General features: G+C 36.9%; 1 protein-coding gene across 1 annotated transcript in view; it reads left to right on the plus strand.

The window, feature by feature from the left end:
• Positions 1-2032: 2032 nt before the first annotated feature.
• The window catches only part of ttyh3b (tweety family member 3b), a 42637-nt gene continuing 27756 nt past the window's right edge, over positions 2033-16913 (plus strand). Inside the window, exons 1-3 of the mRNA XM_039670169.2 lie at positions 2033-2182; positions 2507-2653; positions 14177-14346. Coding sequence (XP_039526103.1) covers positions 2528-2653; positions 14177-14346 — 296 coding nt within the window. The 5' untranslated portion in view covers positions 2033-2182; positions 2507-2527. The remainder of the gene's footprint in view (positions 2183-2506; positions 2654-14176; positions 14347-16913) is intronic.

Raw genomic sequence — 16913 nt, forward strand, 5'->3', positions numbered from 1 at the left:
GCGCACTAGTAGTCAAACCACGAACGTTGTGCTGAGTGAGCTGAACTATATGAAGTTCAGCGAACTTCTGAAGTGACTGCGTTCGTGGTTTGACTTGTCGAAACTGTTTTCTCCTGCCACGAAGTTAACTGCCTTTATAAAGTACCTGTTACAAAGTTATCAATGCTTCGTTTTGCATGTAGGGACCCTCCTTATGTTACGGAGTTAGTATGGGGCTATTTTGATTTATTTTTACTTATCAAATGCCCCCAGTTTTTTGAGATAAAACTCTTTACATTCAAATTATGAAAACAAATATGAAAACAAATCTCAGAGAACTGTTGACTAGGTACCAAGGGTATATAATAGTCTCTGATAAGGGTCTTATCAAGCGAAACTATCCCTCATTTAAAAAAAAAACAAAGTTTAAGTTTTATAAGCTCAAATGGTGGTCTTGCTCTGGTCTGTATGCGTGTTCGTGACTCTCCTGTAACTCTTATATAAAAATGAACAAATCTTTTTTCGTGCCATATGGTTCATTCAACGAACCAAATGAACGAGTTGACTCGTGAAAAGATTCGTTCATTTTGAACAAGAGAGTCACGAACGCGCATCACAGACAAGGCGACCATTTGAGCTTATAAAACTTAAACTTTGTTTTTTGTTGTTGTTGTTGTTTTTTGTTTTTTTACATGAGCGATTGTTTCATTTGATAAGACCCTTATTCATCGTCTGGAATCGTTTAAAGCCCTCTGAACAGTTTGCACTGAAACTGTCGTTTGGACCTTGAACCGTTTGTTACCAGTTGCATATAATGTTGTATAATATAATGCACGTTGTTTTCATCAAAAACCTTAATTTATTTTCGACTGAAGAAAGAAGGACATCTTGGATGGCATGGGGTTGAGTAAATTATCAGCTAAAGTTTTTTAAAAGTGAACTACTCCTTTGATATATTGCTGAATTGAATTTGCGTCATTTGGCCACCAGAGGTCTGTAGGCGCACTAATCCATTTGAGGATTGAAATAGCTGGACGTGGATGATTGACAATCACGACCGTTTGTAGTCTTCTCACAAATCACTTTCATCCTTGTAATGCGTGATATCATCGCGTATTTTATACTTTCTCAATTTTAACGGAACAGAAATGAACAAGCGCTGATCACAGGCGTCTAATGGAAGAAAGCAGTGCGGGACAGCCTTAAAACAAAAGCGCATCGGACATGAAAGGCGTGTAAAGCTTTGGCTTCAGTTCCTGTGAGCGTATCGCTGCTGGATAACATGCAGACGGCAGTGACGCAGGGACAGCGTTCGTTCGGTTCGTGCCACAGTCTATAGGCTTGTTCGACTTCATGCAGCTCTGCGCAGACCGATCGTCGGCTGACTTGAAACAGTGCATGCCGGTTAGAATTTTTGTCCGACTTGATGCAGCGCTGACTCCACGTGACTGTGACATATGCCATCAAAGTACCGCGAGAGCGATACGAGAGTAGCCGGAGGACTCAGCCAGCGCAGCTTCTCAAGAGCGGCTGCACGAGCTCTGATGATGTCACAGCTGTTCCACGATTCGCCGGATTCACCGCATGACAACGATCACGTGCGTTTCGTGTTTATTCTCACACGTTTAGTTCCACTAAAGCTCACAAATCAGTATTTTATAACAGTAAACACTCTTTTCATGTAGTCGCAATGTTATATTGTGTCATGTTTATCATGTTTATCAAAATAAAACTGATTAAAAAACGTTGATTCCACGTCATTGATTATTGGCTTATTTTGAACTTTATTCTAGTTCAAACAGATGCTGTATGAAGCAGTAAAGTATTGGATGAAAATGTGTCTGAAATATCTGTTTATTTGGCAAATGTTGCATTTATTTCACTTCAGCTGTGGTAGCCTATAAGCATGCAAACACCACGTGAGCCGTCACTACGGGAACCAGAAATTGTTCGACTTCACGTCTCCGTTTGCAGCTCCTCCCCGCCTGCACGCGGCTGTTCTCGCCGATCGGTTGCATCCAGCCGCAGGCGATGTCGAACACACCTATTGGTTCATGCTGACTGACTGACTGGCTGCTGAGCTCAGATAAACCTGCTATTGTTGCTTTTCGCCCAAAACATCGAAGGACAGGAGCCATTTATCTGTTGTTGAGATCATCACAGGTTTTTTTTTGGCTGGAACTATGGTTTAGGCTGATAACGGGTAAGAATGGATTCCCTGTAACAAAAGCCTGTCTGAGAAAATTGCGGTTTAAATCCTAGTATATAAACAATGTATGTTAATTATTAAATTTAAGAGCAAATCTACATTATCTAATTAAGAACAATATGGTGAGTGTAGATTTCTAGGGAAATCTAGCCATTTGTTTGCTTGGTTGTCTTTGGTGCAGATTTTAACCCCTGCATAACTGCAGAGAACGTTATAGCTTGTAAAGAGACACTTTAAATGCAATGTGATGCAATGCGACGTGATGAAACAGTGGAAGTCTAGAATCGGCTGCTGAATGCATCATTGTGTCTTTTACAGTCCGAGATCTGGATAAACACTATGGCTGCAGTGGTGAATTATTCTCCGCCGTGGTGGGTTAACCTTTTCCATCGACTTCCACACTTAAACCTACAGTTTCAGCTGACCAGCAGCGATTTCCGCCCGGAGGACACGGAATATCAAAAGGTAATCGAGTTCAAGTACTACATGATTTGGAAATATTATGAGACACCATCAAAATCGATGTGTGCATGCGGAGAGGCAACATCAAAGGTTGTTCTCAATCATGACGTCACCCTCTGAAGGCTTTTACTGCAGTGTGTCAACTAGTTTTGAGGTATTAGTGAGTTGTGCCATTCAGAATGTCACGTTTGACAGATAGTTATAAATAATAAACTCAAAATGTGCGATTCATACGCAATTATGATAAAACATCAAAGAGCTGTCCAATAGAGATAATGGTAATGCAGTAAGACAATACTTGTCTATTTAAAATGGTACAATTACTTTATTTAAACAAAGAACTCTGGCTGATTTCGAACCAGGCTCAACATTTTTGCCCAGTCTTTTTTTACTGATTCGTAGATTGGCTTTGTTGATTGGTAGCTTGATCAATACTAACCAGTTTAAACGATGGAAATTCCTTCTGGTGAAGCTGGGACGTCTTTTACGCCTAAAGAGTGGCATTGATTTGTAATCGGTTTGAATGACTTCATCTTACTGAGCTTCTCGTGTTGCACATGAGAACAGACTGTCCAATCACTGAGCAGTTACTGTTCAGAAATGATGTTATGCTGAGGAGCTGTGTGGAAATAGTCAGTGTTTGTCTATTTACCCGCCCACAGAAATAGATATCAACATCCAGTAAGAGACATTATGAGGATGTGCATAGGATATATAATGCATGCATTTCTACATGGCATGCATATGCAACATTTGGTCATATATGTATAATGTAAATGCATTTAAGATTACTGTATCTCAGTCACAGCACTATTAAAGGAATGCTGCCAAAAAATGGTATAACTGTGCATGCAGTTTCCATTTTAGATGCAAAATTTATAAGAGAAGAGTATTTAAATGAATCATGCAAGGTGATTTACTAAGGTTTGTGCTTGTCAAGCCCCCAAAAACATGTTTTAAAGCAGATGCTAATTTGTGCTTTTCTTGATAGATTGTGTTGGTCATCATGGAAATGTTAAAAATTAATTTGTGCGTTGTGAGTAGATCATGATTCTAATACCATGATGGTATTGCGCTCTCACACTAATTTAGTTTAGTAAATCTGGCCCATAGACTTCTTTCAGACAGACATGAAGGTCACAGAGACACTTTTCAAGTTCAAATGTCATGAAGGTTTGTTTACTGTCATAAAATGACGTTATTTTGTCAAAGCAGCCATTCACCAGAGGAGGACCAGTAGGAAATAGCATCCAGCTGCGTGAAATTGCAGCCATGGTTGCCTTTGCTCACCAGCTATAGCTGTCAGTGACCACATCCAGAGCACTCCCATGCTGGATGATAAAATGGCCAAACAACAGTCACTTGTTCCCAAAAAGAAATATCGGCGATTAAAAAGAAACTCATGGCTGCAGTAATAGAAATTGATCTCTCAGGTTCAAACGTTGTTTGGAGAAATCGGATGAATGCTATACATTGCTGCCGGCCGTGTACCATATCGTTTAAGGGAAATGGGCTCTCTTATCACTGCAAATTCAATACATTTTCTGCTGTGAATAATTTTACAAGGTCAAGACATATTATATGTAGGGCTGGCAAACGATTAATCACGATTAATCACATCCAAAATAAATATATATAAATACACACATATGCATGTATATTTAAGATAAAAATATCATTACAAAATATATTTATATATAATATAAATTATTTATAAATCTATATTCAGTATACATGAAAATATTTCTTAAATATATGTAAGTATGTGTGTATATTTATATATATAAAATAATTATACACAGTGCACCCACGTATATTATGTAAACACAAACTTTTATTGTGGATGCGATTAATCGCGATTAATAGATTGACAGCCCTAATTATATGTGATTACATTCAACTCGAGATGAGTGAAATGTGTTCTGTGCTTGAATGTGAAGGTACTAACATCGTGGAAAACATCAATAAGGCCTGGATGTTTGTAGATGAGATTGGCCTAGTTGGTTGGCTTGGTAGGTACGAGGTCACAGGAAAGCCACGGGGTGTGTGGGGGTAAATCTGTAAGAGATGAGGTCATGACAAGCCCTTGGGTCTGTCTGGCCTGGCAGAGCAGAAGGGAAGAGAGCGAGGGAGGGAGAGGAGAGGAAGAGCAAGGGGGGTTGGGTGTTGTTATTCTCTTTTTTTTTATAAAAGATGAATGCACCCCTTTCTGTGGGCTTCTGTGAAAATGGGGTTTAATCCCTAATGTATCCCAGAGTGCTTTGCCGGCATCCTTTTGTCAAATGGACACATAGTCTTTATGCCAGTACCCCTTCGCTCTCATTCTCACACTCTTACACATGCATGCTGGGACATATGGGGTCTGCACTCGTTCACACCGACACAGGGAGAGTAAGCAAACTACTTGATTTGAAGATCACATGCCAGTACAACAGCTCTAAATGGAGAAATATACCCTGTAAATATCTACTGGAAGTTGATACATTAAGTTAATTCATAATTTTTATATTTTAAAATATAATTAGATAATACTATAATAAAATGTAATAAAATACATAAATAATAATTAATGTATAATAAACACTGTTTTAAATTGTCCATTATGTTGAGCAAGGCTGCACTTATTTGATAAAAAATGCTGGGAAATTGGTTATATTACTTCAAATATATGAATACATTTTTAACATTGTAAGATTTATTCTAATTATAACTATTCAAAAAAGTTGTGCTCCTTTTTCTTACTTTCTTTTTTTTGTGTGGAAACTGTGATGCATTTTTTTCAGGATTCTTTGATGAATAGAAAATTCAAAAGAAAACAGCATTTATTTGAAAAATAAGGAAATCCACTCTTTGTAACATTGTAAAAAAATGTCTTTACAGTCATTTTTGATCAATTTAATCTGTCTTTGCTGAATAAAAGCATTAACTTTAAAAAAATATACTGTATATTATAGACTGACCATTTGCAGATCACTCGTTTATTTATTAGTCACCCGTTTGAACGTTTTTACATGATTGCTGCTAAAACACAAGTATAGCCTATAGTCTAAGACTACTGTATAATTTCATTTGTGTTTTTGATTGTAATATAAACATTACAAAATGTCAGATGACATCAATAAAGTTAAATGTACGTCGCATTATTTCATTACATTGGCGGTTATGATTTCATTAGACACGATTATTACAATTTATCATAATATTTACAGTCGGGAAGTGCACTGTTAGTCAGCTGAAGTTTGTGTTTGCACAGTACACCCGCCATAAGATATCCGAATCAGACACAGGACTAACGTTACGATAAATACACATCACAACACCTGAGTTCAGCTGGCAAACTAACTTCGCTCTTGTGGCAAGCTAGGCAATAAAACATAACAAACAAATACAAAGAGAAACGACTGTTTGTTAGGAAGTCTGCTTACATCTCTGGTAATCGAAAGCTAGCTAGACATATGTGGGAATTATTGAACTTGTCTATTATCTACAACGGATGAATGAACATCACCGTAAAAAATGACATACTACAAGCCAGCGCAGCAACATACAACATAGAACGCAAACAAGTTTACAAATAAGAGATTTACAACAAGATCGCCAGGTTAGCATCGTTGTTGCATCCAGTGCTGCTTTTAAGCTCGCGCCAACGAGTGAAAGCCCGACCGAGTGGAACTCTTGTCCGATTTCTAGCACGGTCAGATTCTCTTTTCCTTTTTCTGGACATTTCGGACCGAATTTTATTGGATTTTTCCAACATTCGAAATGCGCGTAAGTGGCTTTATATGTTGTTGTTGATGTGTGTGACGTCGTTTCCGTAAAGCATTTCGGGATTCTCGCGAGATTTGTCGGGGGCGCCGCACTCAAACTTGCATTGCTGGTTTTTCCAGTGGCATCCCCCCAAGTTTTACTACCATGATTATTCGGTTTACCACCGAAATCATTTTGAAGCTGTTATATTAAGGTACAAATCTTGCATAGTGTGCCTTTAAAAGGTACATTTGCCACAAAACTGCTAATTTTTGACCCCCAGCTTTTCACCTTTTTATTCACCATTTTTATTCACCAAACTCATTTAAGTATTTCAGTTCACTTAAATTGTCCTGCTTTCATAGTTATTAAAATGATGTCATTACTGAATTCAGTTATACAGTAATTCTTTTAATTAATTTTTTTTAAATGTTTCAAATGAAAGTTTTAGGTGGAATATAGCATTTTTTCCTAAACGTACACCTTTCTAAACCATTTTTTTTTCTAAAGACCTAATTTCCTTTTAAATGGGAAAGGGGCAAAGAGGGCACACATGCACCCATATGAACTCGGGCACACACATAGCCAGTGCCATTTCAACATTATTCAGCCCCCAGGGCCTCCCTTCAACCACCTTTAAAACGGTGCTTACATCCTGGCACAGAGAAGACGACATATATTTGCACTTTTAGATTGAAACCATCTGTGTGGCGGAGGGTTCTCTTGGATCTCAGGGCACTCAGTACAATTGCTTGTCTGGGTCTGGCCCGCCAGTTGCAGCCAAAACGTGTCAGCACTTTGTCCTCTTTTCTCTGTACTTTAATGCCACATGGATGTACTCTGTTCTTTTTTTCACAACATCTTCGTGATTGTCCGATTCGCTAATGAACCATTCATTTAAATCAGTTCTTTGTAATGATTTGGTCAAATCTATTCACAAAGTGCTTGTAGTTCACTTGACTTCAAGAGTTTTCACAATCTGTGTAACTTTATTGAGCACATGAATATAAACACTAGCATTTGACTAAATATTTAGGGCTGTTTCACAACTAGACAATAACATAACCACACAGGGACTTCTGGGAATGCTGTTAAAGGGGTAATTTACCCCAAAACAAAAAATGTCACTCTAAACTGATACTTTATGGTCTGTGAGGATTTTTTTTTGTTCATTCAATGAAAGAAAATGGGATCAAACATGCACTGGCCTTCACTGGCTGTTATTTGTATTTCCAAAAAAAGAAAAACAACCAAAATTTATTTCTCTAAATTATGATATTAAATAATAATTTTTAATTTTTTTTTATCAGAATTTATCAGAATTTTTATTTATCAGAATCTTAATTTTTGGGTGAAGTAGCTGAACTAAATATGTATTTTCCAGCATTCTACCATTATTTGTGTGCTAAAAAAATCCCTTTGTTCACCTTGGGCTAGCTGTCGTCTTCCTGTATATGGGAATAGCAGATGCTGTACATATGTTTTAGTTGGTATCAGGCTTCTGTTTTCTCAACGTTACTGTAATAAAGGTCTCGGCACAACTTTTGTATGTTCCATGTCCAAAATTAGAGGTATTTATGACTCTTTTTAACTCTGCAATAGTTTGAGGATTTTGCTGAAGACGGCTCGTACAGCTGTGTTGCTGTACTCGTTTGACATGTGGAAAAGCACTGAGGTTTTTTCTCAGCAGGGAATGCTGGGATAATTAAAAGCATATTGGGCAGGAAAGGGGCCCAGCTGGCAGGAAGTCACAAGTAGTGCTGATGAAACGATTTACACCAGAGCACTGTGCTGTACACACAAAAACGCACGTACTAATGACGCATAAACACTGTGCTGAGAGGTAAACGTCATTGCGCTTAAATGACTGATTACAGTTTTAGCTTAACCATTATTCTCTTAGCACAGATTGAGGTATTATGGTGATTTATGTGTTCTGTGGTTTTGTCAATAGCAGTGTGTGCTACAGTTTATTACGGAGTAAAATTGTGCTGTCATAGACCACATCCTAAAGATCTGTCCTTTAATTTACATGCATAGGAATTATTAGAAACATTAAATTATTTGAGTTTACTTTCTGATTTAATTGAAAACACTGAGCAGCACAATTAATCATTAAAAGACGGCAATCTTGCAAAAACCCTTGCGATCTTATTCCAAAATGACACAGATTCGGCTTTGTCTATTGACAATAAGGCTGTCAAACGATTAATCGCGATTAATCGCATCCAAAATAAAAGTTTGTGTTTACATAATATATGTTTGTGTTTACATTATTAAAGTTTGTGTTTACATAATAATAATGCCCGGTGTATAATTATTTTATATATATAAATATACACACATGCTTGTATATATTTAAGAAATATTTTCTGTATATAGATTTATATATAATTTATATTATATACAAATATAAATATTTTATATATAAATAGTATTTTTTCTTATATATAAAATATACATGCATGTGTGTGTGTGTGTATTTCTATATATATATATATATATATATATATATACAGTGCCCTCCACAATTATTGGCACCCCTGTTTAAGATGTGGTTGAGGACTTTTAAAAATTCTCCCTTTTTTTTAAACAACATAGAACCCAAATGCAAAAAAAGAGAAAAATCCAACCTTTTATTCAAGTACATTACTTTGGTGGTAAAAAAAAATGTAAAAATTTAGAAAAATAAAAACTTCAAATCCTGTGTCCCACAATTATTGGCACCCCTAACAATTCCGCTGAAAAATGTAATTGATTTTTAAAAAAATATATATTTTCTGTAGTTGCTAATGTTGGTCAGGATATCTAGGAACTTTTAATTAGTAATTCATGACTTCCTATTTCCCTGGGGTATAAATATGACATGACACAGAGGCCTAATTCTCTTACCCATTTGTCAACATGGCAAAGACAAGAGAACACACCATTCAAGTAAGGCAGATGTGTGATGACCTTTATAAGTCAGGCAATGGCTACAAGAAAATAGCCACTCACCTTATCTTGCCCGTATCTAAAGTTAGAGGAATCATTAAGAAGTTTAAAACAACAGGAACAGTGACAAACAAGGCTGAAAGAGGTCCCAAGTTTATCTTGCCACAACGCACTGTGAGGAGGATGCTAAGAAAAGTAAAAAAAAGTTCTAAGCTCACTGTCACAGAATTGCATCAAATAGTGGCATCTTGGGGTCACAAAATCTCCAAAACAACCATCAGACGCTCTCTACATACCAACAAGATGTTTGGGAGGCATGCTAGGAAAAAGCCTTTTCTCACTAACACTGACAAACGTAAACGTCTGGAGTTTGCCAAGCGGCACTGGGACTTCATCTGGGATCGTGTGCTTTGGTCGGATGAGACTAAGATTGAGCTTTTTGGCAACAAACACTCTAAGTGGATCTGGTGTAAAACAAAAGATGTGTATGCCGAAAAGTACCTCATGCCCACCGTGAAGTATGGTGGAGGATCTGTGATGCTGTGGGCCTGTTTCTCTTCCAAAGGCCCTGGGAACCTTGTTAGGGTGCATGGCATTATGAACGCTTTGAACTACCAGGACATTTTAAATAAAAACCTGATGGCCTCTGCCAGAAAGCTGAAGATGGGTCGTCATTGGGTCTTTCAGCAGGATAATGATCCAAAACGTGTGGCAAAATCTACACAAAAATGGTTCAGTCACAAACTCAAGGTCCTCCCATGGCCATCTCAGTCCCCAGACCTCAATCCAATCGAAAACCTGTGGGGTGAGCTAAAGAGGAGAGTGCACAAGAGAGGGCCCAGGATACTGGATGATCTAGAAAGATTTTGCAAAGAAGAATGGTCAAAGATCCCTCTCTCTGTGTTCTTCAATCTTGTGAAATGTTATAGGAGGAGATTAAGTGCTGTCTTGTTGGCAAAAGGGGGTTGTACAAAGTATTAACATCAGGGGTGCCAATAATTGTGGGACACATGATTTGAAGTTTTTATTTTTTTAAATTTTTAATTTTTTTTTTTACCACCAAAGTAATGTACTTAAATAAAAGGTTGGATTTTTCTCTTTTTTTGCATTTGGATTCTATGTTGTTTAAAAAAAAGGGAGAATTTTTAAAAGTCCTCGACCACATCTTAAACAGGGGTGCCAATAATTGTGGAGGGCACTGTATATATACACAAAATAATTATACACAGTGCACCCATATATATTATGTAAACACAAACTTTTATTTTGGATGCGATTAATCGCGATTAATCATTTGACAGTCCTAATTGACAAGTACGATCACAGCAGAACATTCAAATCTGCGTTCATGCTGTTGGTGGGAAAACGTTTATAGTTTGGATATTAACGCTAGTATTCAACATAGAGTAAGCCACCATTTTAATGTAACTAGACTCTTCAAATAAATATTCTATCTATTACATCATTACACCAGTACGTAGTGGCAAGTGACTGGTAAAAATGTATAGCCTATTTGCCATTGAATCATTCATTCAAGTTTCGTTTAATAACACTGATTCATCCAGTAACGAAATGAGTCTTTATGAGTGAGTCATTCATTCAATCATTCATTCAAACCGATTAAATGAAATATTTTAGTTGTCTATTCAGAATTGTGGGAGAATTCTGTTCTCTATTTTAAACAAAAAATTGTGATTTATACTTAATTCACATTTGAGTTGTTGTTATTACTTTTTTATTATTTGTATTAACAAATATTTTTATTTTGCGCTATTAGTTTACAAAATATATACTGGAAATTCACATTTCAGTTATATTTCTCTTATTTTAGACTATTTTAGACAGTATACACTTAATTCACTGTTAATTAAACATTGTGGACAAAAATGAAAGTAAATACAATTTAACAAATAAAAAAGTATTTTATTATACATTTATCCAAACTTGAGGTAAAGGCATATTGGTGCAACGTTTATTAGTCTCCTAAGAATAAGCTAAAGGAACAAATGTATAATTTCTGACAGTACTGTTAACATAATCGCTTATATTTACCAATTCTGGTGCTTCTTAAGGATTATAGAAGATATTCGACTTTAAAAACATATTGGATTCCTGCATTCTCACATTCATGAACTATTTGGGTTTGGTTTTAAGGCATTCCTGTAACTAGATCCTGCCATCCTGATCTTTATTACTACTGAGTTACCCAATACAAACTTAAGTTCAGTCTCTCTCTCCCTGTGTGTGTCTCTGAGGGCTGCTAATAAGATAATTACATTTGAGAGTTTTAAACTCCCTCCCCCACTCTCATCTTCTCCTGGATTATTTATATAATCTCTTCTCTTTGGTCTTGATCACTGGTTGTAGTCTCCATTTGTGATCACATTTTCTGTTGCCTAAACTTCATCACTTTTCCAAGAAATCTCAGCTTCATAAACTTGGGTTTGAGTTAGTGTTAGGCTATAGTGATTTATAATAAGCTTTATATAAAAACAATAAAAGTCTATGATATATCCTCATTTAGATTAGCTAAGTGTGTGTGAGGGGGAGAAAGAGAGCTGATAATTAATTCTCTCTAATCTCTTTACGAACGCTGTCAGTGGTGACTGACTCAAATGAGCTTTGACACCTCAACTCGCTTATGTCCCTCAATCTCACAGATGACCAGGATCGAATATTAATGTTGTAAAAATTTCATGACTCCAGCTCTAAGCCATAACACTAACAATAAAGCATTTAAATGTAACTTTAAGGGTGTAAATGACAGCATTGTGTCAGCACTGTTTCAGTGACGCACACTGGCTATCCTGCCATGATGAGCGTCTGCACTGGGCTGTATCTGACTAGGTCACACTCTCTGGGCATTTAAAGACAAAATAGTGATCTTGCTATATTTTGCAAACCTGGGCTTGCGATTATCAAGTGTTTGGAGATCTTGCTTTTTACTTTTATTTCCTGATTTTTATACTGTGTTTTTAGTAAGGTTTTTAGAGCAGAGGTTATCAAGGTTATCAACCTTTTTGAGGTTAGCAGAGGTTATCAACCTTTTTGACTCGAAGCCCCTGACTGTCCAACACAATATTAGAAGTTCCCCTTTACACTATTTAAGAAATATATATATATATATATATATATATATATTAGTTCTGTTAAATCGAATAATCGCGATTGAAGCACATCTAAGTCTTTGTTGACATGATATGTGTGTGTATATATTGTATATATTTATATATATTCTAATACACGCACACATATACACACTCACATCTATATATTACTGTATATATATATATCGAAAACGCCACGCCAACGTTGATCCTCTTTTCATTTATCCTTTTGTCCCAAAGTCTGCTTGCCAAAACCCATAATGTTTGAACGAACAAAAACAGCATAAGTGTGCCGCTAGACGTAACGCAGTTGTCCACATCTGTCGCCATGGTTACTATGTCAGAACAAGCGGAAACTAGGGATAATGCGGATATTACGTCATTGACAGGCGACAAGTTACAAGGGATGGGAACTATTTAAAATTGTGAATTTCTCTGAATTTACAAATTCTTCGAAACATTTACGATAATTTAAGCACACAATTGAAAGAAATATATAACACTGGATATTTTGATACACAATTCTTAAATATTGTGCCTTTTTAAATTTTTTTATAATATAAGATTTGAATAATATAAACATTAATTATACTAGTACTAATAATTAATTCAAATACATTTTAAGTCATCATCTGGCCACCTTGAATGGTTTCAGTAGTTTGTCATCTGGTTGAGATCCACTGTTTTAAAAGATGTACTTTTTGTATTTAGTTGTATTTAGAAGAAACTCAGGGATAGGATGTTGACATCAGCCAGTAAGCTCCTACCTAGCAACCTCTCAAAATACCCTAGCAACCACTTAGCAACTTTTGCAATGTCCTAGCAACCTCTAAAATCACCCTAGCAACCACTTAGCAACTATTGCAATGTCCTAGCAACCTCTCAAATCACCCTAGCAACCACTTAGAAACTATTGCAATGTCCTAGCAACCACCATAACATATTTTGCACTAGCACGCACCTCTCGATTTGTCTTACCATTCTTACTAAAGTTCTTACATTTTTTTATTGATATTAAGATATCCCCATTGTATTCCATTAAACAAATGGTCCTATTTGTATTTCACTTTTGGAATGCCAGATCAAAGATGTATTATCTTGGAAAACACAAAGAAAAAGTCTGAAGCCAAACCCTTTTGGCTGTATTTTAAATATGATTGACCCAAGTAGGGTATGCTTCTGGATCAGCATCGTTGTTAGTCCTGGATGAACATTCAGAAGATCATTTCTGTGTGATTTTTAAATTATGGTTGGGAATACCTTTCGGACTGTGATTTTGATAGGCACGTTGTTCCAGGACTAACAAGGGATGTTGATTCAGTATCATGTCCTAGAAGAACTTGGCACCATGATGTTTTTTTGTGTGCGGTTATGCAGACGTGTATACAGTAGAACTTACGTCACAGCTCTTAGACCAAAAGAAGTCTCCCGTGTTCAGCCTGACCTACATTTGCTGCATTTGGAGATTTTCATGGTACATGGTAGCCATGGATGTAAAAAAAAATCTAGATAATTCATGACACTTCTGGTGCAGTGGAAGATGTAGATCTGGATTAAAAATGCAGGACTCCTTCTGAAAAGATGTTACGATGTTACTCCAGAATCCAATAAAAGAAAACATGATACTGTACAACAAAAGATTGTGATTGGAAGATCCAGCCTTCAATGGCCTCATTGTATTCTTTATTGTTGTCGGTACATTTATGGTCTAAATTACTCTTTCTCTATCTCTCTGCAGTCTGTGTTGTTGCTTGGTGCGGCAGCATTGGTGTGTTTGGCACTGGATCTCCTCTTCCTCCTTTTCTACTCTTTTTGGCTGTGCTGCCGTCGCAGGAAGAACCAGGACTCTCCCAATGCGGACTGCTGCTGCACCGCTTGGTGTGTGATCATCGCCACGCTCGTGTGCAGGTCTGTGAGTTGAACACAAAGCACTCATCACCTCATAATGTGGCAATACACGTCATACATTCCAGTTAATCGGTTATCGCGATTTCCACACAAATAAAACTCATTGCAATCCATTCATCTGGGTCTGTTCCAAACAGCTTCCTTGCCGTCCGCTGTCAAAATAGGCAGCAAACTGAAATGGAAGCTCGTAGTTGGCTAATCTTAAAAGCTCTTCAAGTGCACGAGAGACTAAGTTGGCAGGTTTGGGTTGATTAAAATGAACTCTGGTGCAATACTGTAGCGCTGTTAGTGCAGTTCTTCAGAATAAGTGTGAACGCTGCCATCTGAACCCTGGTGCACACCAAACAAGCGGACCGAGGCCCCTGAATATGAACTCTGGTGCGGTCCGACTGAAATATGATCGCAATGTGAGATCACAAGAAGCAACCCTATAGAGGGAAATGCTCAAACATACCTGTTTTTCTCATCAAATGAGCTACGTTGCTCTCTACAGTTTGGTGCAGGCATTGGAAACGCGGCTCCTTGCAGAAGATCTTAGTTTGTGTGTAATGGAGGAATTCTTGGTGCTATTTTGACTCCTTTACACATTTTGTGAGTTCTCAGCTGGTAAAAATACCATCATAGGTAGGCACATACAATGAGCACATTTAGCCCAGAACACAGCCTTGGTTTAAATGTTTGGTAAGTTTCATTGCAAAATATACGTCATAAAAGTAAAAAACGAATTTTTGTTTTGTATTTTTATGTTTGGTGTTAACCCAGGACAAAATGGATCATTTTCTTTTTTGGGCTGGACCAATACAGTAGAACCAAGAGAGCCAAATTACAAGTGTGCAATGGAAATTGCTGTTCCACAGAAGAAAGTCATATATGTTTGTAATGACATGAGGAAATTTAGGTACGTTTTCAAGACAACATGTGCTAAAAACAGAAAAGTTTCGTCTTTGTACAGATAACAACGTTATCAAAACGATCCCCGTTCACACGGATCTGCAAAAACGGCTAATAACACTGTATTATGCATTCCAGACGAGTAGTTGGCGATGAAAGACGCACATATCCATTCTTTTACAACAGTGCCGAACACACGTATTTTACCACAGTGCCGAACACACGTATTTTACCACAGTGCCGAACACACGTATTGCGTATTGACACAAATTACATAATCTATTTATTTATTTATTTCATTCTAAGGATGTTCAATTCTGTAATACTGTATTATTATTTTGTCTTCTGGGTAAATTTCAATTTCGCAGAGCCAGAAACATTCATTGTAATCCCAATTTTAGAATGTTCTCCTCTAATATAAAAAGTCCCTTTTTACTTGCTTTAAGAAAATCTCAATATCTTTGTACACACCGGCTTTGAAAACGTATATATCATCTTTGAGTCTGTTTACTTAAATTTTTCATGATGACCAAATGTTACATTGTGTATTTCTTGTGATTATGACCGTATGCCCCCCACCCTATTTCTTACTGTTAATATACTGTATGTATCCTTTCATTTGCAAAGAAGGTTTAAAAATAAAAGCCTAAGACTAAACGCGTAATAGGCCAACGCATGTGCATTGTGCATGCCGTCACCATTGTCACAGATTTGCGGTTTTGTACTTTACATGTAGATGATAATTTAAGAAGTTTGTTCTTTTGATATATTGCAAGTTCAGATATTCATACAACAAAATATTCTGACTGGGGGCCATGTAAGATTTGTGCAATGACCAAAAATGCTGGCCGTGGCTGGAAAAAAAATTCTGACGGGGAAAGAGTTAACAAAAATTAAGAACAAAAGAGCTCTCAAGTAATAGCTGTATGACGCATAATTAATGCAACGCATATGGCAGCTTATTAAACGCCTAACCCACGCTGATGAGCGCCGGTGGCCATGATTCATATGAAATAATAGTCGGTGTGTGTATCTCCTTGCGCAGTGTGGAATGGATGGTAATTCATCTGTTTTTTTAGTAATAATCCATGTCTGCATCTCAATGTACAACTGACAGCATCCTGCACACACTCGGTTATGTTAACCCTTTCTTGCTTAGGATAGTTAGGATTGTTCTCACAATCCACATGCTGTCACTTCTGACAGTTGACCTAACCGTTTCTATAGATTGACATGGTACTGAATTTCTTCCTTTTAAACTTGTTCAATCCAGTAAATAGTGAGGTGTTGTGCAGTTTAGCTTGTGGTTCTCTGGTTAAAATATTCCTGTCAAAATCTCTTTAAATATAGAGAGAATCCATGCATTTGGGTGTCCCCCATGCTGATTTTGCTCATGATCAAGTAATCTACAAGTCTTGGCTTTTGGAAGTAATCATAATGTTATCAAAACTATTTTAAATCAAACAAAGTTACTCTAATTCTCTATAAATAATAAGCCATCATTTTGCATATGAATTTTACTCGTTATTCCAATTTCTTTTGGGTTTTTGCTTTCTTTGTCTTCTGTTCTGATTATTTTCTGGGCTCTCCTCCCATTTATCCCCCACAAAGGGTCATCAGACGATCTCCTCCTCCCCTCTGTCCCACCCCTTCTGCCTTCCCTCCCTCCTCCTTTC

This window comes from Pimephales promelas, chromosome 6 (genome assembly GCF_988280905.1).
Source record: "Pimephales promelas chromosome 6, fPimPro1.hap1.1, whole genome shotgun sequence".
NCBI lineage: Eukaryota > Metazoa > Chordata > Actinopteri > Cypriniformes > Leuciscidae > Pimephales > Pimephales promelas.